Source organism: Pan paniscus, chromosome 2 (genome assembly GCF_029289425.2).
Source record: "Pan paniscus chromosome 2, NHGRI_mPanPan1-v2.0_pri, whole genome shotgun sequence".
NCBI lineage: Eukaryota > Metazoa > Chordata > Mammalia > Primates > Hominidae > Pan > Pan paniscus.
Genome location: NC_085926.1, coordinates 111,285,576 through 111,310,208, shown reverse-complemented (window position 1 = coordinate 111,310,208; position 24,633 = coordinate 111,285,576). Strand labels below are relative to the sequence as shown.

General features: G+C 39.2%; 1 protein-coding gene across 7 annotated transcripts in view; it reads left to right on the top strand.

Annotated features, from left to right (window-relative positions):
• Positions 1-24,198, top strand: part of CFAP44 (cilia and flagella associated protein 44) — a 155,304-nt gene extending 131,106 nt beyond the window's left edge. For 6 of the 7 annotated variants that reach the window (XM_063602499.1, XM_003825105.6, XM_063602503.1 and 3 more), the window contains 7 exons: positions 6,774-6,884; positions 8,710-8,840; positions 9,889-10,005; positions 10,924-11,125; positions 18,158-18,318; positions 20,214-20,348; positions 23,290-24,198. In XM_063602499.1, coding sequence (XP_063458569.1) covers positions 6,774-6,884; positions 8,710-8,840; positions 9,889-10,005; positions 10,924-11,125; positions 18,158-18,318; positions 20,214-20,348; positions 23,290-23,481 — 1,049 coding nt within the window. In that variant the 3' untranslated portion in view covers positions 23,482-24,198. Of the gene's footprint in view, positions 1-6,773; positions 6,885-8,709; positions 8,841-9,888; positions 10,006-10,923; positions 11,126-18,157; positions 18,319-20,213; positions 20,349-23,289 lie in introns of those variants that run through there. The other variant, XR_010111448.1, reaches the window with a different exon arrangement.
• Positions 24,199-24,633: the final 435 nt, after the last annotated feature.

Here is a 24,633-nt window from a genome sequence, read left to right as displayed (position 1 = left end):
ATGTTCTCTGTTTTCTTTTATAAAATTTTTCCTGCTTTCCTGTGGGTTACTTGAATATTTTGGGGGATTCTGTTTTAATTTTTTGTAGTGTTTTTGAATGCATCTCTTCGTATAACTGTTTAAGTTGTTGCTCTTTATATTTCATTATATATACATAATTTATCCCAGTCTACCAATGTCATCATTTATCCCAGTCTAGCAATGTCATCATTTTGCCATCATTTTACATCATTTTACCAGTTTAAGTGAAGTATAAAAACCTTACTTACCATTACATCCCTTTACCCTCCCCCATTTATAATATACTTGTATAAATATTTCCTCTCCATACATCTAGAACCACATTAAGTAATGTTAGATTTTTGCTTCAGTCATCAAACATAATTTAAACACTTGAAGAGAGGAGAAAAGCCTGTTGTATTTACCCATATTTTTGCTTATCATGTTCTTCTTTTCTGATGTTCCAAGTTTTCCTTCTTTTATTGTTTGCTTTCTGTTTAGAGAATTTTCTTTATCCATTATTTTAGGATAGGCATGCTGGTGACAAATGTTCTTATTTTTTTAAAAAATCAGATAATGTCTTAATTTTTCCCTTTTTGAAAGACATTTTCACTTGGTATAGAATCCTAGGTTGACACTACTTTTCTTTCAGCACTTGAAAAATCATTGTGTCATTTCCTTTTGGCTTCCATGGTTTCTAATGAGAAATCCATTGCTATACAAGTTGTGTATCCCCTATAGTTAATGTGTCACTTTTCTGTTGATGCTTTCAAGACTTTTTCTTTGTCTTTAGTTTTCAGAAGTTTGATTGTGATGAGTTTTGGCGTAAATTTATTTGGGTGTCTCCTGTTTGGAATTCAAATTCCTTAGCCTGTCTTTTGGCAAATTAGGGAAGTTTTCATCCTCATTTTCTTTCTTCACTCCTTCTGGTACTCTGATGGCATAAATATTAGATCTTTCATTATAATCCAAAAGGTCCCTGAGGCTCTGGGGTTTTATTTTGTTTTGTTTTTGCTCTTTTCTTTCTGTTTTTCAAATTGGATGATGTCTGTTGTTCAGTCTTTACATTTATTGATTCTCTTCTATCTCCTTTCTATTCTGCTGTTGAGTTCATTCATTGAGTTTTTATCTTGGTGTATTAGTCTGTTCTCACACTGCTGATAAAGACATACTCAAGACTGGGAAGAAAAAGAGGTTTAATTGGACTTACACTTCCACATGGCTGGGGATGCCTCAGAATCATGGTGGGAGGCAAAAGGCACTTCTTACATGGTGGTGGCAAGAGAAAATGAGAAAGATGCAAAAGTGGAAACCCCTGATAAAACCATTAGATCTTGTGAGACATATTCACTGCCATGAGAACAGTATGGGGGAAACCGCCCCCATGATTCAAATTATTTCCCACCGGGACCCTCCCACAACATGTGGGAATTACGGGAGTACAATTCAAGATGAGATTTCAGTGGGGACACAGAGCCAAACCATATCATTCCGCCCCTTGCCCCTCCAAATCTCATGTCCTTACATTTCAAAATCAGTCGTGCCTTCCCAACACTCCCTCAAAGTCTTAACTCATTTCAGCATTAACCCAAAAGTCCACAGTCCTAAGTCTCATCTGAGGCAAGGCAAGTCTCTTCTGTCTATGAGCCTGTAAAATCAAAAGCAAGCTAGTTACTTCCTACATAATATGGGGCTACAGGTATTGGGTAAGTAAAGCCATTGCAAATGGGATAAATTGACCAAAACAAAGAGATTACAGGGCCCATGCAAGTCTGAAATCCAGCAGGGCAGTCACATTTTAAAGCTCCAAAATGATCTCCTTTGACTCCAGGTCTCACATCCAAGAGGTGGGTTCCCATGGTCTTGGGCAGCTCTACCCCTGTAGCTTTGCAGGATACAGCCTCCCTCCCAGCTGCTTTCACGGGCTGGCATTGAGCGTCTGCGGCTTTTCCAGGTGCACGGTGCAAGCTGTTGGTGGATCTACCATTCTGGGATCTGGAGGACAGTGGTCCTCTTCTCACAGTTCCACTAGGCAGTTCCCCAGTAGGGACTCTGTGTGGGGGCTCTGACCCCACATTTCCCATCCACACTGCCCCAGAGGTTCTCCATGAGTGCCCCACCCCTGCAGCAAACTTCTGCCTGGGTATCCAGGCATTTCCATACATCCTCTGAAATCTAGGCGGAGGTTCCCAAACCTGAATTCTTGACTTCTGTGCACTCACAGGTTCAACACTATGTGGAAACTGCCAAGGCATGAGGCTTGCACCCTCTGAAGCCATGGCCCCATCTCTATGTTTTTCCCTTTCAGCCATGGCTGGAGTGACTGGGATTCAGGGCACCAAGTCCCTAGGCTGCACACAGCACGGGGACCCTGGGCCCTCCCCAAGAAACCATTTTCTTCTAGGCCTCCAGGCCTGTGATGGGAGGGGCTGTGTGAAGGCCTCCGACATGCCCTGGAGATATATTCCCCATTGTCTTGGGGATTAACATTCCCTACAACAATGGGGAATTAACATTCCTCAATTTACTTATGCAAATTTCTGCAGCCAGCTTGAATTTCTCCTCAGAAAATGCATTTTTCTTTTCTATCACATTGTCATGCTGCAAATTTTCCAAACTTTTATGCTCTGTTTCCCTTTTAAAACTGAATTCCTTTAGGCTGGGCGGGGTGGCTCATGCCTGTAATCCCAGCACTTTGGGAGGCTGAGGTGGGCGGATCATGAGGTCAGGTGATGGAGACCATCCTGGCTAACACGGTGAAACCCCATCTCTCCTAAAAATACAAAAAAAAAAAAAAAAAAAAAAAAATTAGCCAAGCATGGTGGTGGGCACCTGTAGTCCCAGCTACTGGGGAGGCTGAGGCAGGAGAATGGTGTGAACCTGGGAGGCAGAGCTTGCAGTGAGTGGCGATGGTGCCACTGCACTGCAGCCTGGGCGACAGCATGACTTGGTCTCAAAAAAAAAAAAAACACACACACACACACACACAGACACACACAAAACTGAATGCCTTTAACAGTATCCAAGTCACTTCTTGAATGTTTTGTTGCTTAGAAATTTCTCCCACCAGATACCTTAAATCATCTCTCTCAAGTTCAAAGTTCCACAAATCTCTAGGGCAGGGGCAAAATGCCCCCAGTCTCTTTGCTAAAACTAACAAAAGTCTCCTTTGCTCCAGTTCCCAACAAGCTTCTCATCTCCATCTGAGACCACCTCAGCCTGGACCTTATTGTCCATATCACTATCAGACTTTTGGTCAAAGTCATTCAACAAATCTTTAGGAAGTCCCAAACTCTCTTACATTTTCCTGTCTTCTTCTGAGCCCTCCAAACTGTTCCAACCTCTGCCTGTTACCCAGTTCCAAAGTCGCTTCCATATTTTTGGATATCTGTTCAACAGCGCCCCACTCTACTGGTTCCAATTTACTGTATTAGTCCATTTTCACACTGCTGATAAAGACATAACCAAGACTGGGAAGAAAAAGAGGTTTAATTGGACTTACACTTCCACATGGCTGGGGATGCCTCAGAAACATGGCAGGAGGTGAAAGGCACTTCTTACATGGTGGCGGCAAGAGAAAATGAGAAAGATGCAAAAGCAGAAACCCCTGATAAAACCATTAGAGCTCATGAGACTTATTCACTACCATGAGAACAGTATGGGGGAAACTGCCCCCATGATTCAAATTATTTCCCACCAGGTCCCTCCCACAACATGTGGGCATTATTGGAGTACAATTCAAGATGAGATTTCAGTAGGGACACAGAGCCAAACCATATCACTTGGTTATTGTATTTTTCAGTTCTTAAATTTTCACTTAGTTCTTTATAATTTCTATTTATTTGCTGAGGCTTTGCATTTTTTCATTTCCTTCAAGTATGTTCAAATTTTGCTAATGGAAGCATTTTTATCATGGCTGTTTTAAATACTTTATCAGATAATTCTAATATCTCTGTCATCTTAGTGTTGACAGCTATTGGTTTTCTTTTTTCACTCAGTTGGAGATTGCATTAGTCCATTCTTGCATTGCTATAAAGAAATACCTGATATTGGGTAAGTTATAAGAAAAGACGTTTAATTGGCTCATGGTTCCACAGGCTATAAAGGAGGCATGGCAGCACCTGCTTCTGGGGAGGCCTTAGGGAGCTTTAACTCACAGCAGAAGCCAAAACAAGAGCAGGCATCTTATAATGCAGGTGCAGGACCAAGAGAATGAGAGAGAAGGCACTACCCACCACACTTTTAAAACAACCAGCTCTCATGATGACTCCCTCACTCACTATCATGAGAACAGCATGGAGGGGATGGTGCTAAACTATTCGAGGGATTCCTCCCTGATGATCCAATCACCTCCCAACAGGCCCCTCCTCCAACACTGGGGATTACAGTTCAACATGAGATTTGGTGGGAACACAGATCCAAACCATATCAGATATCTTCCTGGTTTGTGGTATGAGTGACTTTTAATTGAATCCTAAAAACTTTCATGTTATATTATGAGACTTTGTATCTTATTTAAATTTTCTGTTTTACTCGAATTTCTCAAACACTAATCTGACAAGGAAAGGGATGGGAGTCTCCTTACTGTTGGTGGAGGTAGAAGTCTATATTCCCCATTCAGACTTCATTGTCACCCAAGGGATAGGGGGCTTCTTTGATACTGCTATGTATGGGTGTGGGTTCCAGCTCCACATGTAGTTTCTGTGATCAACATCGTGGGGATGGCGAGTACTTATGGATAATGATGAAAGTCCTGATTCTCTATTAATGTTCTTCTGATACCACCCCTGAGGGGAGAGGGGAGAGTACCTTATTACTGACCTTGGGAGTGGAAGTCCAGGCTATCACATGGCCTCCACAGGCATCTTGGTGGTGAGGGTGGGGGCGAGGCTGGTTACCAGCCAGCATGAATAAATGTACTGGCTCCCTGCTTGCCCTTCTCTAACACCATCCAGTGGGAGTGTTGGGACACCTCATTACAGCCCTGTGAGGGTGGATGTCTAGCCTCTCCACGTAACCTTTGCTGATTTAGTTGGGGATTGTACCAGAGTTTTTCTGTGGTGTTTGGTTGGAATAGAAGAGTTACTGTCTAAAAGTTTTCTCTCCTGCTAGGCTGCCCCTTCCCTGGTCCTTTGGCTAGAGAGAGCAAGCTTTTGTTGAGGCTTTCTGTGTCTATAGATCTGTTGGTGTTTCTAGGCTGCCAACTTATTCTTCTCCAAGTCTGAGGTAGATGAGGCTAAAAGAATATCCAAGGAACTCGCCACAGTGTTGTTCCTCAGGTTCTAAGGTGCATAGTTGCTCTACTTTCTTCTCTCCATTTTTTCAGAGTCTTCTTATGTTTGTTTTGCATATAATGTTTAGTTGTATTTATAAATTGTAAATTGGTGATCTGTAGTTCATAGATGACCTCAGGGTGTTTTGAAAGAAAGTGGGGCAGGTTGGAGTGGAAAGGTCTACAACCCCTTATCCAAAACCCTTAGGGACAGATGTATTTTTGTGTTCAGAAATATTTCTGAAGATATTATATATGATATTATAAATAAATCATTCCTGACATTTATTAAAAACAATAAGGCAGACTTTATTCAGTGGGGCTACTATAATGGGGTTTTGTAGCAGGGAAGAGAGATGGGGCTGAACTCTGAATACAACAAGGACAAGTGGAGATTTATAGCCAAGGAACAGAGTGGGCGTCAGTGGACAGAAAATTACTAAGAAGTAGGGTAATTCTTCTCTAGACTGTTTTAACAGGACTTTTGCTGAGGGCAAGCCAGGTAATAAGATAATACAGGTGGAGCGATGAGGAATTTGATCAGATATCAAGTTCTCTCCATTGGGAGAAGTGGGAAATTTTTTCTAAATTAACTTGCAGGATTCTTGCTAGAATTGGACTAAATAGGTTAAGGACACAGCTCAAGGTCAGGAACTAGTCAGAAAAAGGACTCAGAGAAGCCTGACTCAAGTGGGGTCAAAGGAGAGAGTCTTTGTCAACATGATACCACTAGCAAGTTCTGGTACAGAATCCCAAAATCAAACATCTTAGTACTTCTGCAGCAAAACATGAATATTCATACCAAGTTAAATAAAGACTATAAATGTCATTACTTTATTTCAGATAACTTATGAAAATCTTTTCAGGGCCAGGCACAGTGGCTCAAGCCTGTAATCCCAGCAATTTGTGGGGCCCAGTTGTGCAGATCCCTTGAGCCCAGGAGTTCAAGATCGGCCTGGGCAACATAGCGAAACCCTGTCTCTACAAAACAAACAAACAAACAAAAACCAAAAATTAGCTGGGCATAATGGTGTGTGCCTGTAATTCCAGCTACTCAGAAGGCTGAGGTGGGAGGATTGCTTGAGCCCAGGAGGTGAAGGTTGCAGTGAGCCAAGATTGCATCACTGCACTACAGCCTGGGCAACAAAGCCAGATCCTGTCTCAAAAGAAAAAAGAAAAAAAAAAAGAAAAAAAAATTTTTTGTCTGATTTTAGAGCATCTTATGAGTTAGGAATTGTGGGTCTGTTTCACTGTGTTTTAGGTGGACTACAACATCTGCAGCTTGGGAACTTGGGCTCAGCCTCTGACTTGCATTGATAGTAACTGCACAACCCTCTGCAGGCATTTGGGTTTGTGTTCTTTGTGTCCTTAACCATTTTAAACTCTTATATTGAGTTATTTTGTTAGTGACTGACTCATTGAAAAATAGTTTACTTTAAAAATCTAGTATTTAGTTTAATATAGAAGCTTCTTTGTTAACAATGCCCTCCTCTTTCCATAGATGAAGATGAGGAGAGTGAGGAATCAAGTGAAGAAGAATCTAGCTTGGAGAGTGATGAAGATGAGTCTGAATCAGAAGATGAGGTTTTTGATGATTCTATTTGCCCAACAAGTAAGTTAGATAAAACCACGTGTTCTCTGTGAAGTGTGAATATTGATTGGCAATACTGGGAAGACCCTTTTTGGTTTCTCTGTTCTCTGATAATTCAAAAAAAGGATAGTTCAAAATGTATGTTATAGAGTCTAATGAATACCTTTTTTTAAGTATAAGGATATTTATTTATTTTTTTGAGGCAGAGTTTAGCTCTGTCACCCAGGGTGGAGTACAGTGGTGCGATCTCGGCTCACTGCAACCTCCACCTCCCGGGTTCAAGCTATTCTCCTGCATCAACCTCCTGAGTAGTTGGGACTACAGGCGCATGCCATCACGCCCACCTAATTTTTTGTATTTTTTTTAGTAGAGACGGGGTTTCAGGGTTTCACCGTGTTAGCCAGGATAGTCTCGATCTCCTGACCTTGTGATCCACCTGCCTCAGCCTCCCAAAGTGCTGGGATTACAGGCGTGAGCCATCGCGCCTAGCTAGGATATTTATTTCTTTATTCAATAATATTCAACTTCTACTATGTGCCAGGCACTTATCTGATGCTAAGGATACATCAAAGTATAAAACAAACTCCTCCATCCTCATGGACCTTATAGTCTAGTGGAGAAAGACAATAAATATAAGAAGTCAATTAAACAGAATCTTAGAAGGTGGTACATACTATGGGAAGAGAAATGAAGGGAGTGCAGGAGTGGGGATAGAGAGGAGCATTGCTATTTCCAATAGTATGGTCAGGGAAAACGTTAATGAATACTTTTGGGGGCTCTCTGGGTGATTTATTATCTGTTCTCTTAGGCAGCCATTTATGGGTGACAAATAATATGCAGACAATTGACAGTTGATTCAGAGTTATAAGTTATGTAGCAAGTTTAATTTTATAGAGAAATGCCAGACTGTAATTTACATATATATTTTACAGGAATCTCCCTTTTTGACAAACCTATTCAAATTTTTGTGTTGCAAATCTGTTTTGTAAGGGCATTTTGACTAGTTTCCTGGAAATGCTTGACAATTTACATTCACTGTTTTCACTGGTGAAACCAGTCTGGAGCAGCCCGACCAATTTCTTACAGTCTTAATAGATGAACGGTTCAGTAGAGGAAAAACAAGTTTTGGGATCTGTAATTAGTTTTTCTAGACATTTCAAATAAAGTTTTAATTAAATTTTAAAAGTTTAATTTCAGATGAAGTTTTTATCTTGTTTTACTTTTGAATACAATGGTCTTTAAAAATCATAATATTTATGAGTGAAATAGAGCACACAAACCTAATGCCAACTCATTATTTTTTAGCAGGATAATTAAATGGCTTGAAGAATGACTCACAGTTAGTATGGTGATAGCACTAGGGCTAGATCTAAGCTTCCTGAATTCTATTTTAGTATTCCATTTCTACATTCTCTATTACTTGGTGGATAAAGGTGGCTCTTAGTGTGATATTGTGGAAATAATAGAGAGATAATGCACTTGAATCCCATTCTGTTATGTACCAGTTATGTCACCTCTCTGAGACTTAAGGTATTCACCTATATATGGGAACAATAGTTCTGCCTTGCAGGGTCTATGAGCCTTGAGTGAGATAACATACATAAAGGGCTTAGCACAAAGCCTGCTTCAGAGTACTGCTCACAACATCAATACTATTATTATTTTATGGCTATTAGTAATACTAATAATTTCAACCTGGAACAATTAAGCCATAAGTGTCTTAAAAGCTGGCTAGAGTGGATCCATAAATAGACATTACTGATTCTGAATCTTCAAAGTTCACAATTTTAATACTACCACATTCCATAACAAATGAGGCTGGTTTTTATTTTAATTCTCTTGGTAGATTGTGATGTGGCTCTTTTTGAGCTGGCCCTTCAACTTCGAGAGAAAAGGCTGGACATTGAGGAGGCTTTAGTTGAAGAAAAGAAAATTGTTGATAACCTCAAAAAGGAATATGATACATTGTCAAAAAAAGTATGGTGATCTGTCTACTTATTTATCCTCTCAAAATGCTACACATCCTCCTAGCTATAATATTGCCTTTTTATAGCAATGACAATATTAGGACTTCTCAGAAAAGAAACATTTCAAATGTTAAGGGCAGGTTTTTTTCTCCCTAAATTGTGGTGGGGGACATTGCTTTTTTGATCATTGGACTTACTTTATGTCAGTCATTGGTCTCCAGACTTTTCTGATGACTTTATAAGTAAAAAAAATGAAAATGGAGCCCCTCCCCATACAATAAATGTATATGTATTTATAAATTATATTTATGAACTATTATATATTTTGTACAATAGGAAACATCCACAAAAACAGAAATTAAATAGAATGAGATAAAAATAAATAGAAATAGAAACTCTGACATTTTCAATTTATACCCCAATAGATGATTTTGTTGATCATCTGGGGTGCATGCATCCCATGTTGGAGACCACCAATTTCTGCCTTAATCTGCTCACTTTCCCTCTTAGGTACTCTTGTCTAGAGCAACATCACTTAACTTCATTCATGTTCAGAAATATTTTTGATGTATTATTTCTCCTCTTGCAAATAGGAAATGATTTGGAAAACTTTCAGGTTTTCTAGGACATGGAGAATGTGCTTTAGAAATACTATAGTTAGCAGTTTCATTGCTTTAAAGCACTGAAACTTTCTTTAATTTGTTGAAGTCATGACCAAAAAAGACTCCCACCATTCTGTCAAAGACATTCCATGCTGATGGGCTGCTTTTCATGCAGAAAATAAAAGGGAGATGAGGACATGTCTTCTGGGCTCTTATTCACAAAACTTTATAACTCTGGAGTCATAGAAATGATTGAAGAGTGACGTGGATCATAACTTGGCAGAAAGAAAATAATATGCATTCCTGAGTTGCAAACTGGGATCATGCACTTAATCACAGCCCAACAAAGCAGATTCTGCTCATGCTTTACTTCCTCCCAAGATGCCTTCATTCACCATCTTTAGATGTATGTTTATTGAGTCTTGTCACCATTTCACGACACGGGGCTTTCTACAGGTGAAAATTGTGGCAACTAATCTGAATGCAGCAGAGGAGGCCCTGGAGGCTTATCAGCGAGAGAAGCAGCAGCGGCTGAATGAACTGCTAGTTGTGATTCCACTCAAGCTCCACCAGGTGATGCATCTGGGGAGGCTGCTCCATCCTGTCCGAGAAGAGTCATCACACCCAAGCTTTTCAGAGAAAGATTCATAGTTCACTAATGGGGAGAATCGTGGTTCTTTGTTGAGAATTCCACCTGTAGAATGACACCTACACTTGTCTTATCCACTGTCAGATTGTTATAAAAGAGTAACATCAAAACATGGATATTTCCCTATGGCCCATTAGCACTTTGGAAATCAGTCATTTCAAGTCTAGAGAAGTGAGGAGCCTATGATTTAAGAATGCAGTGGCTCAGAGGGTGAAATCTTGGCTCTTATACCCATGCCACTTTTCACACCATCTTTATCTATACATGGACTAATCATGCTAAAATGATCTTTGCTTAGTCTCTACTCATTGGTGAGGGAGGTCAAGACAAAAGGAAAATATTTTCTCTTTTTTACTTTTCTTGTTCATTTCTATTTGAATTGCAACTTATATTAAATTGCAGGAATACATATCATTAAGAGAAAAGGCTTATTGTATTCTCCTTTGTCAGGTTAAGAGAAAAAGCTGTATTTTAGGAAAACAACAACAACAAGATCAGCCTTATATATGTTTTGTGTAACCTGACCCAAACTGGATGAGCTAAATGGAGCGGTTTGCCTAGTATGCCAGCCCTGAAATATTTGTCACATCATTATGCAGTAGATAATAGGCATGATCTGTGTGGGAGGATTTGCTATCCCCACGGAGATGTGATGTGGCTTTCTGTCTGATAGCATCTTTCTGTGTTTGCCTGGCTACTGTTACTCAGTAAGGAAGATGGAGAAGCCCAAAGGCAAGGAGCTAAACAAGGGGCAGAGAAGGAAGTGCACCTCTTATGCTTTCTGTTGCCATACAAAATCTGTGTTTTTGTCTATTTTCTTTTGATTTGTTTTATGCTTGTAGATAGAGTATGTGGTATTTGGAGAAATACCTAGCGATCTTTCTGGTACTTTGGTCTTCTCTAACCATGCCTTGAGACGGCTGCAAGAACGAATCCGTGAGCTCCAGGAGGAAAATTCCAAGCAGCAAAAACTTAACAAAGAATGGAGAGAGAGACGTAAACAGCTCATCCGAGAAAAGAGAGAAATGACAAAAACCATACACAGTGAGTATCTAAGCCCACAGCCTTGCTAGTAAGGTTTATTGGTAAGAAAGGGAATTATCCAGGTGACTGTCTCCAACTGTGAAAACAGTAATTGCAGACTCAGAACCACTGAGAAGGGAAACAAGAACACCACAACATCTTCCTACTCACCGTTTCTCCTGATGCCATGAAAAGTTCACTTTCCTGTTTTAAAGGGAGAAATCTTTTGTCATAGAATCATCTTCTCTTTGTGTATGATTAAAATATAGAATAATACAATAATAACCCAAGCGCAAGACTACCCAGGTTAAGAAAGAAAATGTTGAGATACAATCGAATCCCCATCTCTTTCTAATGCAATTCTATGGCTCCTTCCTCGGGGTTCACCACCAGGTATGCACACATACATATGGATGTGTCCACACACAATATGGAGACCTACCTTGCATATTTTTAACTGTGACGATATTTATGTCATTTTGTGGTTCACTTTATTAAACCAATTTTTAAGTTATCCATAAACTACAGATAGTTTATTCACTTTACTGCTGCAATATTCCATTTATGAATATTAAATATTTTATTTAGCCTCCTATTGATGGACATTTAGGATATTTCTTATTTTTCATTATTATAGACAATGTTACAGGAAACCTTCTTGTACACATCTCCCTGTGCACATGTGTGAGAAGGTGAATCCTAGTACTGGGTCTCCGGGTTACAGAGGGATATGTACATTTTCAGCTCTCCTGGATATTGCCAGGTTGCCCCCAAAGTGGTTGAACAAATTTCTCCGCCCCTGGCAATGTGTGAGAATTGCCCAGGCTCCGTATTGTCATCAACACTTGATATTATCAGACTTTAATATTTTTGCCAGCCTGTGAGATGTTAAATTACATTTCATTGTGGTTTTTATTCACATTTTTTGATTGCTGGTGAAGTTAAATATCTTTACATACATATATTTGCCATTTATTTATTTTCTTTTCTGTAACTTGCCTGTCCTATCCTTTGTCCATTTTTGATTTCTATTTTTTGCTTTTAAATTGATTTTAGGGAGTTCTTAATATATCCTTTTTGTCCATTGAATGCACTGCAAATCTCTTCTAGTTTGTAACTTGTCTTTTTTTTTTTTTTTTTTTTGAGATGGAGTCTCACTCTATCGCCCAGGCTGGAGTCTCACCTCTATCATGGTGGTGTGATCTTGGCTCACTGCTCACTGCAACCTCTGCCTCCTGGGCTCAAGCAATTCTCCTGCCTCAGCCTCCCGAGTAGCTAGGATTACAGGTGCCTGCCACCACGCCCGGCTCATTTTTGTATTTTTTAGTAGAGACGGGGTTTCTCCATGGTGGCCAGGCTGGTCTCAAACTCCCAGATGATCTGCCTGCCTTGGCCTCCCAAAGTGCTGGGATTACAGGCGAGAGCCACCGTGCCTGGCTATCTTTTTTTTTTTTTTTTTTTTTTTTACTTTGTCTAGTGTATCTTTTGGATACAGATGTTTTAAATCTTAATATAGTAATTTTTTTAATCAATCTACTTATTTATGGTTTGTGCACTATGTGTATGTGTGTGTGTCTTGCTTAAGAAATCCTTTCCTATTTTGAGGTCATAAAGATATTTTTTGGTCCAACCATTCCACTACTGGGCATATATCCAAAGGAAATGAAATTAGTAATCAGTATGCAGAAGAGACATCTGCAGTCCTATGTTCACTGCAGTATTATTCACAATTGCCAAGACACGGAATCAACCTAAGTGTCCATAAACAGATGAGTGGCTAAAGAAAATGTGGTATATGTACACAATGCAATACTATTCAGCCTTAAAAGAGAAGGAAACCCTATTATGTGCAACAACATGGATAAACTTGGAGGACAATATGTTAAGTGAAATAAGAGGCACAGAAAGAAAATACCACATGACATCACTTATATGCAGAGTATAAAAAAGTTAAACTCATAGAAACAGAATAGAATGATGGTTACCAGGGTCTGTGGTTGTGGGCTGGGGTACAGTTTGGGGAGATGTTGGTCACAGGATAAAAAATTTCAGTGAGATCCAAAGAACAATTTCAAGAGATCTATTGTATACTATGATGACTATAGTTAATAACAATGTGTTATATTTTTGAAAATTGCTAAGAGTAAATTTTAAGTGTTCTCACAACATGAAAAAGAAAGTATGTGAGGCAATGCTTAAGTTAATTAGCTCAATCTATCAATCTAGCCATTCCATAATGTATGTGTATTTCAAAACAGCATGTTGTATATGATAATATATACAATTTTTGTCCATTTAAAAAGATCATTTTCAGTAGTTTCCTAATTAGTAGTGCCCTTCACATTTGGGTTTTTAACCCACTTAAAATTGAGGTATATAGTATAAGATGTATGGTATAAAGATAATTATCTTTTAAAATACTTTAGTAATATTTGATATGTGGAACATACATATAAGCAGTGGAGTATTACAACAGAATGAACCCACCCACCCAACTTATTAACAATATTATTACCAACACCGTAACATCTATCTGTGTGCATTCTTTCCATCCCATTCTCTGTCTCCCCATATTCAGAGATAACCACCATTCCCAATTTTATGTTTAGCATTCCCTTTCATTAAAAAAAAAGTTATAACATATTTACATATATTTCTAAATAATATTTTGCTTTAGAGCTTTGTAGAAATATTACATCATATGTAGCCTTTTGAAACATACTCTCATTTAATATTATATTCATAAGAGTAGATGTGATGTAGCATATAGCTGTTGTTTGTTTTCATTGTAAAATATATCATATGATTCTACTAAAATGATTCATTCTTCTGTTGACAGTGGACATTTAAATTGCTTTATGTTCTTTTGCTTTGATAATTCTGCTATGAAAATTCTTGTACATGGTATATGTTTACAAGAGTTTCTAAAAATATAAGGGTTTCATACCTAAAAGTAGAACAGCTGGGTCATAGGGCATATAAGTGTTTAACTTTTTAAAAAAGGTTAAATTATCTTCCAAAATGATTATATAAATTTACACTCCAATCAGCGGTACTTAAGAGTCCCCTTTGAGCTACATACATCATTGAAAATACGTAATCTTATTAGACTTTGAATTTTTGCCAAACTGGAAAGTATAAAGTAGTAACTCATGGTCTTAATTTCATTTTCCTAACCACTAATAAGGTTAAGCACATTTTGCTTGTCTTTGGGCCTTTAATGTTTCCTATTCTATAAAATGTCTGTTCATGTATTTTGTTCATTTTTCTCTTGATTTGTTTGCCTTTAAAAAAATTGATATGTATGAATTATTTTTTTTGATACTATTCCTTTGTTGGTTATGGGTTTTCCAAATATCTTCCTTTGGTTTTTTGTTTTCATGTTTATGGAGGCTTTTTAAAGATAATTAAAAATTTGTTTTCAATTTTTATTTTTTGTGGGTACATAGTAGGTATATATATATATATATTTATAAGATATATGGGATATTCTTATACAATGTCTAATAATCATATCAGGGTAAATGGGATATCCTCACCTCAAGCATTTATCTTTTATGTTACAAACAATCCGATGATACTCTTTTGGTTATTTTAAAATGTACAATTAAGTTATTATTCACCATAGTATCCCTGCTGGGCTATCAAATACCAGATTTTATTTATTCTATCTAACTGTTTTTGTACCCATTAACCATTCCCACATCCCCCACCTCCACTATCCTTCCCAGACTCTAGTAACTGTCATTCTACTCTCTATCTCCATGAGTTCAGTTGTTTTAATTTTTAGCTCTCACGAATAAGGGAGAGCATGCAAAGTTTGTCTTTATGTGCCTGGCTTATTTCACTTAATGTAATGACTTCAGTTCCACACATGTTCTTGCAAATGACAAGATCTCTCTCTCTTTGAGACAGGGTCTCACTCTGTCTTCCAGGCTGGAGTGCAGTAGCGCAATCATGGCTTACTGCAGCCTTGACCTCTCAGGCTCAGGTGATCCTTCTGCCTCAGCCTCCTGGGTAACTGGGACTACAGGCATACACCACCATGCCTGGGTAATTTTTTTTGCATGTTTTTGTAGAGATGGGATCTTGCTATGTTGCCCAGGATGGTCTCAAACTCCTGGGCTCAAGCAATCGCCTGTCTCAGCCTCAGAAAGCCCTAGGATTACAGGTGTGAGTCACTGTGCCTAGCTGGATCTTATTTTTTAATGGCTGAATAGTACTCCATTGTCTACATGTACCACATTTTCTTTATCCATTGTCTGTTGAGGGACAGTAAGTTGCTTCCAAATCTTGGCTATTATGAATAGTGCTGCAATAAATATGGGAGTGTAGATATCTCTTCAATATACTGATTTCCTTTCTTTTGGGTATTTATCTAGCAGTGGGATTGCTGGATCATATGATAGCTCTGTTTTTAGTGTTTTGGGGAATCTCCAAACTGCTCTCCAAGTGGTTGCACTAATTTACATTCCCACCAACAGTGTATGAGGGTTTCGTTTTCTCTACATCCTCATCAGCATTTGTTACTGTCTGTCTTTTGGATAAAAGCCATTTTAACAGGGGTGAGATGATATCTCAATGTAGCTTTTATTTGCACTTTTCTGACGATCAGCAATGTTGAGCACCTTTTCATGTACCTGTTTGCCATTTGTATGTCTTCTTTTAAGAACTGTCTCTTCAGATCTTTTGCCCATTTAAAAATTGGATTAGTAGATATTTTTCTATAGAGTTGTTCATGCTCCTTATATATTCTGGTTATTAACCCCTTGTCAGATGAATAATTTGCAAATATTTTCTCTCATTCTGTGAGTTATCTTTTTACTTTGTTGATTGTTTTATGGTGGCTTTTGATGAACAATAACTGTGTGATTTTAATTTATTAATCTTTTATTTTAGGGTTAATAATTTCTAAGTTTATTTTTTAAATTGCCGTAAAATGTACATAGCATAACATTTATGATTTTAACCATTTGTAAGTGGACAGTTCAATGGCACTAAGTACATTCAGATGATTGTGCAACCATCACCACCATCCATCTCCAGAACACTTTTCATCTTCCCAAACTCCATATCCACTAAACAGTAACTCCCATTTTCCTCTCCCTCCACTCCAGGAAACTGCCACTCTACTTTCTGTCTCTGTGAACTTGACTACTCAAAGTACTTCATAATGAGGAGAATAATACAGTATTTGTCTTTTTGTGACTGGCTTATTCTATTTAGGATAATGTCTTTCAGGTTTATCCGTGTTGTAGCATGTGTCAGAATTTTCTTCCTTTTTAAGGCAAATAATATTCCATTATATGTACATGCCACATTTTGTTTACACATTTATTTGTCAATGGGCAGCTGGATTGCTTCCCATTTTTTGGCTATTATGAATAGCACTGTGATGAACATGAGTGTACAAATATCTCTTTATGTCTCTGCTTCCATTTCTTTTGGATATGTGCCCAGAATTGGGATATATGGCTGGACCATATGGCTTAGAAGTGGTGAATAACACTGCAGTTAGCTTGTTGCCTTTCTCCATCTCTAGATCCAATGGGGAGGAAGAGGAGAGCCTAGAACATGAGGGTGAGAAGGAATAAGTTCTCTCCATTCTAGGGAGAGCACAGCTCACAGCCATGGGGAAGGTGGGTAGTGAGTGTTCCAGAAGACTTTATGTCCCTAGTGAGCATTAGCTGCTGGCCTCTTCAGCATAGGAGAAGGACACTGGGCTGGCTCCACAATGGAGCTGGCAAGGATCAGAGTACATGTTCTGGTATATGAGGCTGCCATGCAAGAGGGCAACCCCTTGTATGGGGGTGGGGCTAGCTGAGGGGAAATCAAAGCTCTTACTGAGAGAGGCCAGGCAGGCAGCCACAGGCCAGCACACATGTGCACATCATCTATTCATCATTTCATTTGCGTCACTGATTAGATGGCCACCACATTATACATGTCCGTGGGGCATTACTTACATAGAATAGAAAGTGAATAGCCCCTCCTGGATTGTGCATAATGGCAGCCATGCCAATTGTACTATTCTAATTCAAATGTAAATTGTAACAATTATGCCCAAATACAAATTTCTGCACTATAAAAGAACTGAATCATCTTGCTGCATATTAAGGCCTTCAAACTTCTCTTAGGGGACAGTCTGGTCATTGAGAAAGTTCTGTTACAAGATTATGTTTTCTTGGAGAGGTGTTCTAGTGTTCTCACATTGGGGAAAGACAAAAACAAAAGTAAAATATATTGCATGCTAGATCTTACATGTTAGTTAGTTGCTAAGAAGAAAAATTAAAAATGGATTGAGAAAAAGAGTGCTGAGGTCCATGGGAGGCAGGGAAAGCCTCCATGGAAAGGCAGCACATCTGATAATATGTAGTTATCCCTGGCTAGAGGATAAGAGCCTGCTCTTAGTCACAGCTCCAGTATCAGCTTGCTTTTAGAAAATGGGCTGGGAGGAGCAAGCCATGTGGATCTCTGGGGAAGAGCAGTTCAGATCGGAGGAAATGAGGCTGGGGTGAGCCTGGCATGTTTGAGAAGCACAGAGGTGGCCAGTGTGTCTAGAGTAGGGTGGTAAGGAGGAGAGGCATGAGAAAGCAGGGGGAAGAGAAAGCAGGGTAGGCAGGCCGACCGTGCAGGGCCTCCTGAATTCCCAAAGGGATTGTCATTATTTACCTGGAGTAAGATGGAGACTTCTCTGAAGTGCCTGCTCTATTCTTAATACTAGATGTTGTAAAGTGCCATATTTGAAAAAACTGACAAGCTCATAATCTAGTTGGTGCCTGTTAACAGTCTGAGGAGGGGCAGATCAGTCCGTAATCCAGTTGGGAACACTGAGTCAGTTTTACACAGGATTCAGAAGGTGAAAAGACAATACCGAATGGGCATTTTTAAATGAGGAAAGCAGCAGAAAAAATCACAGAAGAAAAATCACTGATGGCATAAAATCTTTCATCGTCTTGCAAAAGCAGTTCCTTAGAATGTTATTGTTCCTGGTGTTCATTTATAACAATGGGAGCCATTGAACAATCTGAGCCAGTGACTGTCTTCTTTTAGAAATGGAGGAAACAGTCCGGCAGCTCATGATCAGCAAGTTTGGCCGTGTGGTAAATCTAGAAGCCCTTCAAACACTTTCTGTTAATACAACACTTGAAGAACTGAAGATCAGAAAACTTCGAAAGGAGCTAGCAAATGCGAAAGAGATGAAGATGTGGGAGGTAAGGAAGAGAAGGCGAGTGATCTTTGGTTGAATCTGGCTGGAGGCAAGAAATCCCAGGGAGCAGGAAGTGGTACCCATGAAGCATCTGTGTAGCTGGAGCTGGTCCGCGAGCCCCCTTTGGCTGCCCCAGGATCTTAGGCCTGTCTCGGCTTCCTTACTGTTCACTTGGTTAGAGGGACTTGTTTATCTTGGAGTGAGAGCACCAGCACTAGGTTTTGGGGTCCAGGGTGCATATAAATATTATGTAAAATTGATGAAAGATTATGGAGAGATCTCATTTTGAGGCCTACATTAATGTATAAATGCTCTGCAGCCAAAAATTATATTTAAAAATGCTCAGCATCACTGATCATTGGAGAAATGCAAATTAAAACCACAATGAGAAAATGAAATATCATCTCACACCAGTCGGGCAAAGAAAATGTGCTGTGTATGTGTGTATGTATATATATGTATATAGAATACCATGGATTACTACGCAGCCATAAAAAATGAAATCATGTCCTTTGCAGCAACATGAATGGAGCTGGAGGCCTATATGAAATAACTCAGAAAATCAAATACTGCATGTTCTCACTTATAAGTGGGAGCTAAACAATGGGTACATGTGGACATAAAGATGAAAATAATAAACACTGGGGACTTCAGCAGCGGGGAGGATGGTGGGGGTGAGGGTTGAAAAATTACCTACTAGGTACAACGTTTGCTATCTGGTGATGGGTCCGCTAGAAACCCAAACCTCACTATTACACAGTATATCTAAGCAACAGACTTGTACATGTACACCTGAACCTACATTTTTTTAAAAAGTATAAATGCTCTGACAGTTTTAGAAATGGAGTGGCTATCCTCTCAGGCTTGAATTGTATTACTGTATGGTTTTTGCATGCTGTGCCAATTTGGAAATTATGAAACACCTCTAAGTAATAAATTTTGTAACAAGGCATAGACTGTTTGGCTGATACAGTCTTAGAGGATGTTAATGCCTACATATTGTTCCCTGAGCCATGAGATGAGCCTTGGCCTGGTTCCAGCCGGATTCAGAGATAGGAGCTTTCACAAAGATTTTATAAGTCCACAAAATCATGATGACTTCTCCAGTTTCCTGTCTTATCTCATTAGCAGATGGGGTAGGAGGAGAGCTTCCTAGTGCTGTGTTGTCCAATGGCTCCATCTCAACTTTTCCAATCCAAGATGTACCACTGTACTTTAAAGAAGCAAATAGTGTTCATGTCAGTGGGACTGGTCCCTATTAAGGGAATGTTGGCGATAATATATGCAATCTAAAATAATTTGTTGGAAGCCTGGGCAATGTAGTGAGACCCTGTCTCTACAAAAAATAAAAAATCAGCTGGGTGTGGTGTTGCACACCAGTAGTCCCAGCTACTTGAGAGGCTTAGGCAGAGGATCACTTGAGCCCAGAAGTTAGAGGTTGCAGTGAGCAACCGATGGAGCAATAAGAAAACAAAAGAAAGCCATTATACAGATGTGTGGCCATTCAAGCCAGCTACCTTAAGGATCCTGGGCCAAGACTGGGGAAAGATGGGGAAAAAGCAATATAGAAAAGTTAGCTGCTTAAATTATCACCCTTCCTTTTAAGTAATGAGTACCAGCAATCAGTATGCATAGTAATTTCATTCCTCAATAATACAATGATGTCCACATCTATCTTATTTCTACCTACTCCTATTCTTGAGCATACTTATATTCTTATCTTTAATCAAACCAGACCCAATGCACTTTGTGTTGCATTTTCATATTGGCTTCTGATTATATTTTCATATGGGCACATTGCTCCATTTGCCTGATGATTTTGACCAAATCTGGACACTCATTTTTCTTTATTTCTTCTGGTATTCACTACATCTATTTTGCATCTTCCCACCCTGGTAGGAAAAGATTGCTCAAATGCGATGGGAACTGATGATGAAGACAAAAGAACACACCAGAAAGCTTTATCAGATGAATGATTTGTGTATTGAAAAGAAGAAACTTGATTCTCGGTTGAATACACTACAGAATCAGCAGGTATGTTCTTTATCTTCAGACCCTTTTTCAGAATTAAGGAGGCTCTGTCAAAGGTAGCTATTCACAAGAATGTTAAGTACTGGCATTTAAACAAACCTTGCTTGATCTTGGACCACTTCCAGACCATCTGCGTCCCTGAGGACACTGAGTTGGTGTTAGCCACATTACAGTGGGCCTGAGGGACTAGCTTTATTGAACGCCTCTTGGGTGCCATGAACTCACGTAAGTACTAATCAATAGAATTGCCTTGGTCCTGGAGAGGTGTAAGGTTACTTAGGTATGAATAACGACACCATTATACGCCCTGGGTTTGGTGTCAGACATGTATTTCCAATGTCTGCATATTTCATTTGACTTGAAGTGGGCATCTTGAGTGGTGAAATCTACCCTGTTTTCTTACTAAAATGCTTGTCACTTTGTGTGGGTTTCAACTTGCTATTACATAATATTTAGCCAGCCTAACATTGTACTTAATACATTGTATGTGGTGGATATACCTAATTAATATTTACCCAATCCAAGTCTTGCCCTCTACAAACCTAACACATGTATAGCATATTCTAAACTCTATGTTATATACTTAACAATATTATCTGCAAAAAGGCCAGTTGTTTCTCTTGGTCTTCTTTGCTTTATATTTTCTTTCAGAACCCTGGAAATGGTCTAAGCTAAGTGTTCCAACAGTTTGGTCCTCTGAAGAAGAGCATCAGCATCACCTGGGAACTTGTTTAAAATGCAGGTGCTAAGGCCCCAACCCAGTTGTACTGCTTCAGAAGCCTGAGGGGAGGGGCCCAGCAGTCTGCATTAACCAGCCTTCCCGGGGATTCTGAAGCACACTAGAGTTTAAGAATCACTGGTCTAAACAAAAGTCCCAAAGTAAGAAACAATGTTGTTTATTCCATGAAAAGTGAATTAGGAGGATTGGGAAGGCTTATAATTGAAGATTAGATGTGAAAGGAAGACTAGAATTTGAATATTGAGGGGTCTTTTTCCACTGAAGAACTTTTGAGTGAAGGATCAAGGCAGTGTTTGAGAAGGTTAATACCTAACCCAAATCTTCACAGACTGAGTAGTCAGTCAACATTTGTTGAGTCGATGTGCTTTGATCAGTCCAGATACATTGGAGAGGAAACAGCTTAGAGGCAGGAGATCAGCTGAATGGGAGAGGAAGTTACTAGTATCTGTCTCTTTACACAGTATATCTTTACATGTATGGCCTCTTCACATAGGATATTTCATTTAATCCTCAAAACAGTACTTTCTAAAGCTCAGAGGAGCTGAGTAACTTGCTGAAGCTCTTAGAGCTAATGCATGGTGAAGTTAGTTTTGAAATTCAGGTCTGTCTGCCTCCAACGCTGACTCCATTGCTTCTTACAATGATGTAGGCAGGAATTGGGATATAGTTGGTGACAACAAAAATGTGTCAAATATCAAAAGCCATCTCAAAGTAAGAATAACCAAAATTTGATTGAGTCTGGTGAGGAGAAGGGGAAAGTGAGGTGACTTCAAAGTAACCCACTGGAATGACTGGGCATGAGTTGGTGTATGAGGCATGCTTTTAGCTACAAGCAACCAAAAGCCCTATTGAGAGTACCTTAAACAAATAGGAGTCATTTTCCTCACTTGACAAGAAGTCTGGAGGGAGATGACTACACGCTTTGGTTTTGTAGGACCATGATGCCAGAGCCCATATCTCTGTGATTTTCCTAAAGTTTCCTTCAAAGTCACATGACAGCTGCTTCAGCTCCCATGTCACATCCATGCACCAGCCTCTTCTGTCCCTTTTATTAAGGAGCAAAAGTTTCAGATTATATCCACTTAGCTCTCTCTAGCTGGAAGAGAAAATGGGTAAGGTTAAGTGTTTAGCTTTCATGGCCTCTAAAATAAAAGTGAGCAAGGGAGAAGAGGCAGAGGGTGTTGGGTAACCCTTACTTACTATGAAGGTCTGCTATAGTACATAGGAGTAATGGAAAAAGTATGGACTTTTAGCATCAGGCAACCTGTTTCTAACTCTGCTTCCAGCTTGACTTGGCTAGTTAATGACTCCCTGAGTCTCAATGTCCTTATCTGTAAAACTGGAATGATACCACCCAGTTCAGAGTCATTTTGGGGATTAGATGAGAGAGCATATGCAAAGCACCTTGCACAAAGTGGGCACCACGCAAGTATTATGTCTTTCCTTTCACAGATGTATTCATGCATTCAAATGTTATTGAGCATCTACTTATGTAGAAAGCACTAGGGCAGGTATTGGCAGAGTGATGAGACTTAGTCATATGGAGCCCTGTTTCTAAAAGACAGGATCTCGCAGGAAAGATAGGTATCAAACAAGCACTTTGGTCATGCTATATTAAATTGCCATTGTTTTAGATTAAAAAAATGGTCAAATATCATAAATATTACATGGTTCAGAATGAACCATGTAATATTCTGTAAATTATAGTGATGTATATGTATAATGGATGTTTCGATAAAACAGAAAGCAGGAAATCCTAACCTAGTCCATGGGGCAAAGAAGGCCTCCCTGAAAGTGATGTGTGAAACATGAGTAGGAGTCAGCTGGACAGGGAAATAACTCAGATGAGGAAACAGAAGATTTCATTCTGGGAACCCAAATATGGGCTGTCCAGAAAAAGAAAGACATACTCTGTCTTTTATTATTCCAGTGATGAGCTCTTTAGGTAATGAATGACTGATAGCTAGCTTAAAGTGTACTCATCCAAAGAGGATTTGCACTTGAAGAGTTGTTTATTAGCCCAAAGGCACACATTTCTAATGGTGGGATTTTAGCAGAGGAATTGAAGGCTCCTGAGATTAAGGAACAGTGGCTGTTTACAGGGTGACTGTCAGGCCAGCACTCATCACAGATACACAGTATAAGGGCATGGAGTTTTTCACATGCCAAATGATGCTTCAACAGGGAGCTGTTTTCTTTCAACAGGGCAATGCCTTCCAGGGCCCTCGGGAAGCAGATGTTGTGGCAAGAGAGGAGGTCACTGAATTGATCCAACTCCAGGCGGAAAGGATTTCGGCCTTAAAGGAGGAGATTGCTCTTTTGCGTAGGAAAGGCGGTCTTATCCTCCCACCCATTCAGTCTCCACGAGAGAAAGAGATACAGCCCGCAGACCTTTGAGTTTGCTATTTTCTCAAACCCATACAAGATTTCTGACATAACTCATTGGAAGTTCTGTCTCCTCATCACCTCCAACAATCTTATTACTTTAAACTGAACTCGCCTGAAAGTCTAAAACCAGATCCAGTCACGTTAAGTCACTTTAAGAATCTCTCTACAATTTGGTTATCTTAGAACTGACTGCAGCACCCAACCTCTGTTATGAAACTGAATCATTTTAGATGTTTCGAACCTACTAGATTGAATATGAAGTCTCGGAAGGCTGTGTTTCATGATTGCAGCAAATCATCTGTAATATATTTTGTTTTAGGAAAATTTGATTTGGGGGTATCCTGAATTTTTAGCCCTTGGCAAGAAAAACTATCATTCAGCAATTCATGAGAAAACTTTGTTTTCTTGATCCTTAGAAAATAAACTTAGATGTTATTAAGTGTTCTCTGAGAGGATGCAGGAGAAAAGGACATTTTGTCAACTATATCTTAGAATAGAAATGCAAATTTCAGTTTTGGCATTGTTGACTTCATAAAGCAGTGTTTTGAGGGCTCAGGATTCAGGAAATACAAACAGACATGGCAGAGCAGTTTGCTTTGGGTTGGCAGAAAGCAGGAAAATAACCAGCCTTCTTGGATTGCCCACAGTTTTTGTAGACTCCTCAGTTCTGAGTGGAGCAGAGGGGCATGCTTAATAAAACAGTCAATAAAGAGGCTTTTCTTTAAAGATTTCTGCAACTCCATCAGAATTCTAAGTTTTCCCCATAGTTTCTCATGTCCCCTGCCATTTTCTTTCAGGTTTTACTTGGGCCATTTGCTGGTTTTGATATAGATGAGGAGATAATGAAATAGATTTACTAGAGATCATCTTTAACAATCACCTTTGATTACACATAACATTTTAAACTAATTGAAGAGTATCCTTTTGGTTTGGGGGTAAGTGCTCATTGAAGTTCATGGCTATAACCATTGCAGGATAATCTCACTGACATTTGGAATCCTGTTAGTAACAGAGCATAGCTCTTTAGATTAAGAGCTCTGTATTAATGAGCTACTCACTGAGGCTGTTCCAGGATAAGTTGGTCACTGAGAAGGGCGGGTGAAGAAAGGAACATTGCATAAATATAGAAGGGAACTCAGCAATGCCAAGTCTTCCTCACCT